General features: G+C 32.2%; 1 protein-coding gene across 1 annotated transcript in view; it reads left to right on the top strand.

Annotated features, from left to right (window-relative positions):
* Window positions 1–3017: 3017 nt before the first annotated feature.
* HELRODRAFT_90313 (hypothetical protein) overlaps window positions 3018–12494 on the top strand; it is a gene marked incomplete at both ends in the record, with an annotated part of 44006 nt that continues 34529 nt past the window's right edge. Inside the window, 3 exons of the mRNA XM_009032383.1 lie at window positions 3018–3137; window positions 3211–3369; window positions 11120–11209. Of these exons, the coding sequence (XP_009030631.1) occupies window positions 3018–3137; window positions 3211–3369; window positions 11120–11209 (369 nt within the window). The remainder of the gene's footprint in view (window positions 3138–3210; window positions 3370–11119; window positions 11210–12494) is intronic.

The following is a 12494-nucleotide window of genomic DNA, read 5'->3' as shown; positions in this document are numbered from 1 at the left end:
GTTAGCAAGAACTTCTTCAGTACGAAATCTCTTCTCAGACATACTTAAATTGTAAACAATTTAAAATAAAAATTATTAAATATATCACTATAATATCATGAGAAACTAAATTGAGCACATGAGGTACTACGTTCCCATTTGGGATCATAGTACCTTATGTGTCCAATGTTCCCAATTGGGAACGTCAACACATATATCTCATTTAAAAAATAAGTTTAAGATAAACCTCTAATTTCATAATTTTAAAATATTAAGAAGTAATTGTGAATAAGTAAAAAATAGTTTAATTTAAATAAAACATAATACTTACTTGGAAATAAAATCAGAAAACAGACTAAAAACTTTTTTTAAAAATACAAAATTTTTAAAATGGCTACCAAAGCATGCGATGACAATACAAAAGACCACGTGACTGTATTGCATAGATATACTATTAATAAATATAGATTGGCCAAAACATGTAAAGCTTGTGCAAATATAAAATTTATGTAGCGCTAAATATACACGTTCCCAAATGGGATCATTGGGCGCTAATGAGTTAATTGTGTTGGTCATTTTTTAAAATAATAAACTTAATGCATTATTTGTTATTCATAAGACATCTGATAATAAATATTCAACAACCTGCAACTGGAATCCTTCCTACTAATAAATTTAGAAACCGAGGAATCATCGATAATGAAAACACATAAGAGTGTTATATTGAATAGATTTGAATACATTTGAATAAATTATCCTTATTCATTGGAGTAAAGAAGTATCGCTTATGTTAGAGACTAACAGGCTGAGTTGGGAGTAATGTTATAACCGCAGGAATGATAGAATGGCACTATATTATTTGTTATTTTATTCATAATTTATTTATGCTATATTTATAATCTTTGTGAAGGTTGTAAAATGGTGTCTGTGCTAACTCGGCTATAAATATGATGTGCATTTATGTAGTTATTTGGCTTAATTTACTGTTTCTATTACTGCAGGTATTCAAATAAATGTTCAACAAAGTTTGCATTTGAAGTAGTTGTGTTTATCTTTCTGTTCAGTTTATTCACTCTACCCATAATGAAAAACAATTTTAATCAATTTCAAATCAGTCTAAAATGCGCTAAATGTGAACAAGATCTAATGTGCCTACTATTTTTAAAACTGCTGCTTTAAACTTAAAAATAAAATTATTCCTATCATTTTGACCTGTTGTAAAAATCGTATTAATATTTGAATTTTTAAAACAATAATTTACTTATGTTTCATTGTTTGTTTAAATGTTAAAAATTCAGTCAATCATTCTTTGTTTAGCATCCAGAGACCCAGTTCCCCGAGGTAGGACGTTGTTTTTTTTGCCTAAAATTTTTTGCGCCAAATTAGACGATCAGTTTGGTCGGTTTGTTGAAGTTGTTGTTTCAGTTTGGTTGTCATTGGCCATGTTTCTGCACCATATAACAACACCGAACGTATCACAGATCTATAAAGTCTTGATCGTAGTGATAGTGGGATGTCACGCCGCATCAATATAGAGGCAAGGAGATGCCATTTATTCCAGGCTGCACGTATACGTGCTCGAACGGCAGCTTCAACTGTTCCAGTACAATCCAGAACATCTTTTAGATATTGAAACGATGTGACTTTCTCTACCTTAATGGCTTCAAAAACATTGCTAGTTCGTATTTGTTGTTGTGGATTGATGCAAGCAGAACAAACAAAATCAGACACTTTGGATAAAGTTCCAATTATTTTTGAACAACGTTTGTGATACCACTGGTTACACTGCTGACACTCGATTGAATTGTTGCCTACACCAGCTTTACAAACTGAACAGGACCATTGTCCAGTAGCTGTGGATTAGATGAGTTCACCAGTGTTCATTTCTTTTTTTTGCTGATGTTGACTTTGAATCCATAATCGGCGAGTCTGGTGTTTCAATCTTCAAACATCTGTGCCGCATTCCGCTCAGACGAGGCTTTTAAAATGACATCATCAGCATATATTAGATTCCAAATGTCACCAGTGCGTATCGGTTTTGTGATTTCTTCCATCACAATTATAAATAGCAGTGGACTAAAAATCGAGCCTTGGTGAACTCCAACGCCGATGTCAAATGCATCTGTGTTTCCAACCGTTGTGCTGACGAAAGTCTTAGTATTCGTATACATTTCCATCACAAGTCGAACAAGATATTCTGGAATGAGTTGTCGACGTAAACTCCACCTGATTGCTTTACGGGGAACCCGATCAAATGCTTTTTCAAGGTCTACAAAAATGTGTGATACTTATTGATGCTTTGCGAGGTTGTTGTGGATTGATGCAAGCAGGACAAACAAAATCAGATACTTTAGATTGCCTAAGGATGTGAATTTTATCAATTGTTGGTTTCCCCGCTTGGAAACCAAATTGATAATTTCCGATTGTGATGCACGACGTTGATCTTCTTTCTCTCAATGATTTTCTCGACAATTTTCAGGGAGTGTTCTAACAGACGTATACCCCGATATGATGAACAGTTCAATGTCATTGTATAGCGGGACTGTCATGCTATAGTTCCATTCAGTCGTCATTGAGCAATTCAAAGAGCCGCACTATATATATATATATATGCAGTATATATATATATATATATATATATATATATATATATATATATATATATATATATATATGCAGTTTAAAAATATCACAGCATTGCAGTCATTGTTCAATTTGCAATTGAGTTTTTTTATTTTTAGTGTTGAATACTAGTTCGTTATTGTAAAATGTTCAATATTGCTTACTATAATTTATAAGTCGGCTTTTTTAAGACCTTAAAGTTAATTTTACCTAAAAACCTGTACGTTTGTCTTCCTTCAAAGTATTGCCTCTTTATGGACCATTTCGTATAAAAAATGGTTCAAGGCGCTGAGCAACACTGTCCATTTCTCTTTTCCTTTCATTCACAGGGATCGCTATTTTAACTGTAAAGTTTTTTTGCTATACAGCTTTGTTGGAATGGATTTTGTGATGTTTTATAATGAATAACTTTCTAACAGTTCGAAAAAATTTTAAAAGAAAAGTGGAATGAGGCGACAGATTTTGGTTTATTCAAATATTCATTAAAAAATCTAAAATCTAAAGTGACAGTTGGAAGAAAACAGTTTGTCCTTCAGGTTCATTTGTTTTTTTTTTCATCAGGATTTGACACAACAATTTATGTTATTTTTTTTTTTATAAAAAAACTAGTTAAATGAAAAGCGTTTCAGCGAAAGAAGAATTCCATATACTTATAATAGCTGTATTGTTCCTTTTGATGATAAAGAATTTAATTTTAACAAAGTTTTACCTGGGGAGATTCTGTTCGAATTTAAATGTGCATCTAAAGATATAACCGTTAGTAAATGTGTTTACTTTGCGTAAGTTCTCAATGGTGGTCGGCAAGTTAGCTCAGTCGGTAGAAGTGCGTTGTCTCGTGCATTTGTGCGATGGCCTGGTTCGAATACTGTCGATCGAAACTCAAAAACTATCACAATAGGAATACTTTTCAACTTAGTTATTTTCTTTTTATTTATTTTAAATAAAAACCCGAAGCCTATGCATGTTGGGCCACATACGCACAATATAACATAATTGAAAAAAAAATTAATTCGAATAAAAGTTAGAGAAAAAACTAAAGCATATAGTTCTATTTGTCACAAACACAATCAATCAATTATTTATATATAAAAATTAAATTATGTAGTTCTAGCTGTTACATACTTACAAGTTAAATGTTTATAATGTTTAAAAAATGATGCAGACCATATATCATTAGGCAATGTATTTCACAACTTTAAAATCGATATGATCGGACTATTACTAAGTAGTTCAGTTTTACATAACGCTAAGTAATATTAGTTTATATTTCTTAATGATCTAGTTGGGCAATTTAAAAACAAATTAATAAGATTTGAAAAATAAACAGATACTCCATCAACTATAAGTTTGTATGAAAGTATATAAATATTGTTATAACCGTGCTACCGAACGCACTAGATTCTAGCGTATTCTAGAATGTTCTAGTGACTGGAGCATTCTAGAGTATGCTAGAATCGGACCATCGAGAAGAATCTAGAAACGACGCTTGCGAAGAGTATAAAAGCGCACGTCGCAAGATATTCGTGATGAATGAAATTCGTGATTTTGTGATTTTGTGAATAGCGATTCGGTGAATTATTTAAAGCGATATTTGATTTGTTTGTTGACGTTGTCATAGCGATAGATTTTGAAAGATTTAAAAGTTAATTGTTGCGTTAGTGCGAATTTACTGGAAATAAACGATTAGTTGATTTTTTCTGTAAAAGTTTAATAACTAATAATAGTTGATTTCTTCTGTAAATAAAGTTTAATAACTGTTTGGAATATTTTATTCAATCGAGGATTTGAAACTGTCGCATCGTAAATCGGTTACGACAGCGAGTTTTATAACAATATCATATAAATACAGATCTTTAATTGTCATTATCCTTAAATTAACAAAACACGAGTAATATGCTCGTATTTATTTACTCAGTACATGATCCTCACGAAATGATTCTGGGCCAATGTTAAATGCGAATTTGAACTTTTCAATCAATCAATCAATTAGCTTATAAAGCGGTATTTCCGCGATGTTCAACAGCGCTCCTCAATGAATTTTGAAAACAGATGGGTCTTGAGATCCGCTCTGAACTTCGCAAGTGATGGAGAAGTAGTCAGAGAAGTAGGTAGAGAGTTCCAGAGAAAAGGACCAGAAAAAGCAAAAGCAGATTTGGCAAAAGAGTGTTTAACACGAGTTAAGAAAAAGCGAGAAGAAGAAGACGATCGTAAACCGGGTTGTTTATGTTCAATTAATATATCTGATAAATACTTAGGAAATAATTTAGATTGAGACTTATACATGAACGTGCAAATTTTAAAAATTATTCTATATTTTATAGGTAGTCAGTGCAAGAGAACAAGATATGGAGATATATGAGAAAAGAAAGGGGCACGAGCAACTAGACGAGCAGCTGAGTTAAATGCTTTACTTGAAGGATAGAGTATAGAGTCAGGAAGACCATAATAGAGCGAGTTACAATAATCAATCCTAGATAAGACTAACGAAGTAACAAGAAGGAGAAGAGTAGGATCATCAAGAAAAGGCAAAAGTTTTTTTATTCTACGTAGATGAAAGTAAGAGCTTTTAGCAACACTATTAATCTGAGAAGAGAGAGACATAGTAGAATCAAAGATAAAACCTAGACTACGAAACTTATGAGAGACATCAAGAGTTTTAGAATCAGGTAAGATAATAGGAGGAATAGTAATAGAGTGTTTAGATTTATTAAAACAAATTAATTCAAACTTAGAAGGATTAAGTTTAAGAAACATAGAGTCAGACCAAGCGATAATTGAAGAAAGACATAGAGATAAATTATGAAGAACACTATTGAGATTAGATGGAGGAAAAGAAGTATAAATGTAAGAATCATCAGCATATAGTTGACTAGAGAAAGAAAAGTTATTAATAATACGAGGTAGTTTAGAAGTATAGAGTATAAATAGAAGAGGGCCAAGGATAGAACCCTGAGGTACCCCGAAAGTCAGAGTAGAGGAGTTAGAAGTAGAATTATTGAGAACAACAGAAGAAAAACGATTACAGAGATAAGAAGAAAACCAAGATAGACAAGAATCAATAATATTAAAAGAAAGATGCAGCAGTCTCAAGAGAATAGTATGGTCAACAGTATCAAAAGCAGAGGAAAAGTCAAGAGCAAGAAGAAGAGTAAGATTACTATTGTCACTAGAGAGAAGGATATCATTGTGTATTTTAAGTAAAGAAGTTTCAGTACTGTGAACAGGTCTGAAACCAGATTGAGATACAGGTAGCAAGGAGTTAAAGTCTAAATAGGATGACAGTTGATTAAAAACTACTTTTTCTATTATTTTAGAGATGAAAGTAATATTAGTTACCGGTCTATAATTAGATAAAGAGGTAGGATCTAATGATGAGTTTTTAAGAATAGGGATAACAATAGAATTCTTATAAGAAGTAGGAAATTTAGAGGTGGAAAGAGATAAATTAACTAATTTGAGAATGATTGGATAGAATATTGAAGAAAATTCTTCAAGTAAATTAGAAGGAAGTAGATCTCTAGAGAACAGGTTGTAGACGACATAGAATTAATAATTTTAGTGCAGTTCTAAAAGATTTATTGGAATAAATACAGAAAAATATTCAGTAGTAAGTTTAATAAAGTTATGAGAAGAAAAATTAAAATTAGATGTTCTTAAAGAAGTAATTTTATTTACAAAAAAGTCATGAAACTGTTGAACAGAAAAAGATGAGTGAGAGGATTTTTTATGTAGAAGTTTAGATAGAACAGACCACCTATTTTTAGATGTTGAAGCAGATGTTATAGAATTTCTAAGAAAAGTAGAGTGTTTAGAGAATAGTAGATATTTATAATTAATCAATTCAGATTCATAGATAGAATAAAGAGAGTTAGATGGATTTAACCTATAGGCTTTCTACAGTCTTCTAACACTTTTCTTGGCTACTACACAAGCATAATCAAACCAAGGAGCCTTACGAGAATAGAGCCTATAAGTAAAAGATTTAAGAGGAATAAGCTTATCAAGAATAGAAGTAATGTAGATATTAAAAGCATAGACAAAATCATCAACATCAGAAAATAAGGTAGTATCAAAAATAGTTTCAGCAAGAGATTGAAGAAAAATATCTTTATTAAGAGAAGACCAGCATCTTTTAGAAATAGACATAGATGAATTTGAAGGAAGAAAATCTAATGAAAAAACAGATTCAATAAGAAGGTGATCAGAATAAGGAACAGAGCTAGCAGAGATATTAATAGGCTTAGAAAAAGAAAAAGCTATAATAAAATCAATAGTGTTACCAGAAAAGAACAATATTGAGTTAAGTTAAAAAGAGACAAAATATCATTAAATCTACGAATGTAAGAACATGATAAATTATTGAAGTGCAAGTTGAAATCACCAGAGATGTAGAAAGGAATAGAAAAAGAATAGAGAGATTCAGCGAGTGAATAGAATTCATCTAAAAATAAAGTAAGAGAAGAAGGAGGGCGATAGATTACAGCAATATAAAAAGATAGAGAAGAAGACTTAAGAGATATAGCAAGACATTCAAAAAAAGAAAAATTAAAGGATGTATTATGGAAGCAGTAAATAGAGATTTATAAAATAGACAGATACCCCCATAAGAAGAATGAGAAGATGATAGAAGATTTTTTGGAGGTCTAGAGAGTTCAAGGAAGCTGTAACCATCAGGAGTAGCAAGATTAAGAGAGGGAGACAAACAACATATCAAATACGGATATATCAAAGAAAAATAAAACATTTTTGTCACTTGATTGGGAATATTACTTCTTTTCCTAAAAATTTTGCCTAAATTTTTAGAAATTTTATTTTTGATGTAAAGAATGGGATCATTCCATGACATATCATTTTCCATTACAACTCACATTTAAATTTAATAGTTGAGACACGCTTTATTGGAGTGTTATTTATAAGAACAAAGGTAAATAGTTTATTGCCTACTGTTTTATGCCCGAACAAAATATAATTGGTTTCATTAACATTCAATTGAAGTTTTTTTTTATTTAATTTTTCAGCCAATCTGCGACCTTATGCAGTTCTTCGTTCACAACCTCATTTAAAACCATAACATCTCTATCTTGATCTAATAGGTTAAAATCATCTGCAATCAATCTTCGTTTAGCGTCCAGAGACCCGGTTTCCCGAGGTAGGACGTTGTTTTCTTTGCCATCAACTTTTTGCGCCAAATTAGACGATCAGTTGTATCCATTTCATTTAAATTTAGAACTTTAATTTTGCGGGATTGTTTGCAACCAGGACTTCTTTGGACGGCCTTTGGGACCTGTGCCAGGTACTTCAACGTCTGCAAGAGAAGTTATGGCATGGTTTCCACTTCGTTTGACATGACCAAACCACCGCAGACGGTGTTGCCGGCATTCGTCCTTTTTATCATCTAAACCAGCACGACGCAGGATTTCGGTCGATTTGATGTTGTCCTTCAGACTAATTCGTTGCATCCATCGGAGAATTTTCATGTCGGTTCGTTGAAGTTGTTGTTCCAGTTTGGTTGCATTGGCCATGTTTCTGCACCATATAATAACACCGGACGGATAACAGATTTATAAAATCTTGATTGAAGTGGTAGTGGGATGTCACGCCGCATCAATATAGAGGCAAGGAGATGCCATTTATTCCAGGCTGCACGTATGCGTGCTCGAACGGCAGCTTCAGCTGTTCCAGTACAATCCAGAACATCCCCTAGATACAATACAATACAATACAATCTTTTATTCACTCCAAAAAAATGAAGGCAGGATGACTGTGATAAAGCTCATAGAGAGCTCATCTAGCACAGCCACCTGAACCCAAATGTACACAAATAACCAGAAATTAAAATTAAATAAAACGTCATCTCTTTTTTTTACAAATTTTCTCTGTCATTAAAAATTTAACAAAAACAATTTTAAATTCTTTTTAAACATAGTAAGTGATGTTCCGTTAAAAGAAAAATCATTTTTTAAAATGTCATTCCAAATCCTTGGTCCTCTAAAGACAACATGAGAATGCAACAGATTTGTTCGCGACTTGTTGCTCATCAGATAATTGACACGTCTAGGGTTGTTGACTACTTTGAAATATTCGTCAAACGTTGGAGGAAGCTTTTTGGACAGTTGCTTGAAGACAAAAATGGCTGTGTAATATTTACTGATCCGATCCAAATTTAAATTATTAGTGGAGAAGAATAATTGATTTGTATGGGTGAATTTTTTAAGGCAGCGTTATCACCCTTACTGCTCTCTTCATCAGAATTTTAATTGAATTTGTTGTTGAAGGATAAGCGCCAGCCTACACACACAACGTTACAATATTTTATGTGAGGTGTGCAGATAGCATTATGAAGCAGATTCAAACATTTTTTTGGAAGGTAGAATTTTATTTTATTAATTACGCCTATTGATTGAGCTAATTTGTTGGAAATGTGCTGAATATGCGCTTTGAAAGTCAATATCTGATCCAAATAAACTCGAAGGAATTTTATTGTTTTACTTTCTAAAATTTCATTTTTATTTATCACGATTTTGTAAGGCTCCTTATAATTTAAACACTGAACAGGTCCAAATATTATCATCTGCGATTTAGTTTTATTTATTGTTAGCCTGTTATCCGAGAACCAAGACATAACATGTGCTAATTCCGTGTTTGTTTTTTGAATGACTTTCTCAGTTAATTTACCATTGCCAAAAATATTGGTGTCATCAGCAAAAGATATTGAAACGATGTCATCGTCCAGTAGCTGTGGATTGGATGGGTTCACCAGTGTTCATTGCATAGGTTTTACTGATATTGACTTTGAATCCATGATCGGCGAGTCTGGTGCTCCAATCCTCAAACATCTGTGCTGCATTCTGCTCAGACGTGGCTGTTAAAACGATATCATCAGCATATATTAGATTCCAAATGTCACCAGTGCGTATCAGTTTTGTGATTTCTTCCATCACAGTTATAAATAACAGTGGACTGAGAATCGAGCCTTGATGAACTCCAACGCCGATGTCAAATCATCACCAAATATAACATTGCAAATAAATAACACTTTTATAAAAGATGATGAAAAGATAGCCAACACGTTTAATGATTACTTTACTAATTTATTTACAAAAAACATACCATCTAATGGAGAATATAGAAAAATACCTGGGTAATTCTAATCCATTCACCATGTTTATAGCAGCAACCGATCTTAGTGAGGTTGAGAAATTGGTTCGTTGCTCGTCTGGTTCAACATCATGGATTACTACTGCATGTCTAACAAAATTTTAAAATCTATAAATCATTCCATAAGTCACGTTCTGACATATTTATTTAACTTGTCTATTGAAGCTGGCACTTTTTTTAACTTGTTTCAAAAAAGGTCGTGTGGTGCCCATTTTCAAGTCTGGTTCTAAACAAGATGTCAAAAACTACCGATCTATTACCATCCTCAATCCAATATGAAAGATTTTGGTGAAGATAGTTGATAATAGACTAACGCTTTTTTAAAATCATTGTAATATTCTTGTGAATGAGCAATTTGGGTTTACAAGGGTTTACAAAGGGTCGTTCCACAGAGATGTGTTTAATGGAAATGACGAAAATTAACTATGTACTAGAAAATAAACAAATTGTGTCTTTAGTCTTTCTTGACTTTGAGAAGGCATTCGATTCGGTTCCGCATGAAATATTGTTGGGGAAATTGGAGTATTATGGTTTGAGAGGTGTTTCGCAGAGATGGTTTGAGAGTTATCTGTCAAAACGTTGTTAATATGTTGCCATTGGTGACTCTATATCCTTGTTTCAACGTGTCCATAGTGGTGTCCCTCAGGGAAGCATACTTGAGCCTAAATTATTTCTATTATACATTAATGACTTGGTTATGGTCTCAAATGTATCATATTTTCGAATCTTTGCTGACGATTCAACTATGTTAACAGCAAGTACAAGGAAAGAGGTTGAAGAAAAAACTAATAATAGTCTAAAACAAGGTCACGAATGGTCTGTTTTGAGCGGACTGAGAATAAATGTCAAAAAAACTAAGTGTATGATATTTACTAGCAATAGTAGAAATGAAAGTATTGAAATAAATTTTATATTAAATAACATTGTTATCGAAAAAGTATCTGTTTTTAAACTCCTGGGTGTATTTATTGATAGTCTTTTAAATTACAAAGGCCATATTAACTATTTATTGGTCAAAATGAATAGAAAAATTGGAATCATTAACAAAATTAAATACATGTTACCAATTCAAGTTCTACATCTTCTATATTATACATTAATATTTCCACGATTTATACTATTGCAACCTGATCTGGGTAAATACATATAAAACTTATTTATTAAAAATTTTCAATGCTCAAAAAAAATTATTACGATACATTTGATTAGATAGCCACTCGTCTAAAAATGTTTTTAATAAAATGAAAATTTTATTTATCTTCGAAATAAACAATTTTGAATCATGTCGCCTTTTTTTGTTTTGTTTTTTTAACTGTTATAAAACTCGTACATTTCGTAATAACATTTTACTTTTATACAGGGAGAAACAGATGTGGTATTGATAAATAACTCGCCATTAGAAAAATTTCATGTTCTTCTTATACCCGCAATTACTCAATGCACAAATCAAGTGAGAACTTTGATTGTTTACATTATTTTTGATGTGTTTTCAAAGATTGGAATTTGTACCAACGCAGATAATAGTCTGATTGAGTAGTTTTACTGTTTTTTCCAATATGCTTTTACTTTTTTTTTATATATATTCAAGACTAAAATTCAATTGCTGAAATGATATAGTTTACTTCTGTCTTAATTTAGTTTGCTATTTAAAAAATTAATATGTTATGGCGCAGGAGATCAAACCTTGGTTTATACTAGGATTCTGCTTGTGGATAATTTAATGCTCTTACTCTAATCATCTCTGTCACGTGCAACGCCTGGTTTCAGGACCTTCGTGATCGTGCGTTGTCTGATATTCAATTTCGTAAAAGGTTGTAACACAATCTTTTTTTCCAAGCTTACCCGTGCTATTGTCTTTTTCTTCCCATTCATTGCACTGCTTTAGTAAAGTGCTTCGCAATGTACTGCAATAAAGGGCGCTTACAAACACACCAATAATTATAATAATCAATCAATCTTCGTTTAGCGTCCATAGACCCAGTTTCCCGAGGTAGGACGTTGTTTTCTTTGCCATCAATTTTTTGCGCCAAATTAGACGATCAGTTGTATCCTTTTCATATAAATTTACAGCTTTCATGTCTTGCTCGATTGTTTGCGACCAGGACTTTTTTGGACGGCCTTTGGGACCTGTGCCAGGTACTTCAACATCTGCAAGAGAAGTTATGGCACTGTTACCACTTTGTTTGACATGACCAAACCACCGCAGACAGTGTTGCCGGCATTCGTTTTTTATATATATCGTTTTTATGGTTGAAAAATGGCGGCAAAAATTATTAGTACCGATAAAATTGAAAATTTAAAGAGAACTGTTGTTCTTAATGAAGTATTGTTTTTCATAATTAATAAAATAAATGTCTTAGAAAAAACTAAAATAATTAGTTTATGTTTGGATTTTTTCGAAGCGAGTTTTATATTGGTAGCAAAAGAATTGCTTTTTGGAGATGCCTCGAAAATAGGAGAACTCAAAGAAAAGAAAAACAAAAAAGCGCTGGGTTCGAAGCTCGACGCGGCAAAAGAAATGGACGACATCGTCACACTTCTTATAAGCATAAAGGAAAAGAATAATTTAGAGAAACTCCCAATTTATGCTGCTTCCACTTTAAACTTTTCTCTAGGAAAAAACAGTGTGGATGCAGAAAAGCTCTCTGACGTGAATATTCGTGAAGAAGTCGGTCATGACATAAATCTGTTAAATTTCTTGTCACGTAGATCGTTTAATTAATTGATATAATATT

Source organism: Helobdella robusta (genome assembly GCF_000326865.2).
Source record: "Helobdella robusta unplaced genomic scaffold HELROscaffold_80, whole genome shotgun sequence".
Lineage (NCBI taxonomy): Eukaryota > Metazoa > Annelida > Clitellata > Rhynchobdellida > Glossiphoniidae > Helobdella > Helobdella robusta.
This window is presented reverse-complemented; position numbering and strand designations above follow the sequence as displayed.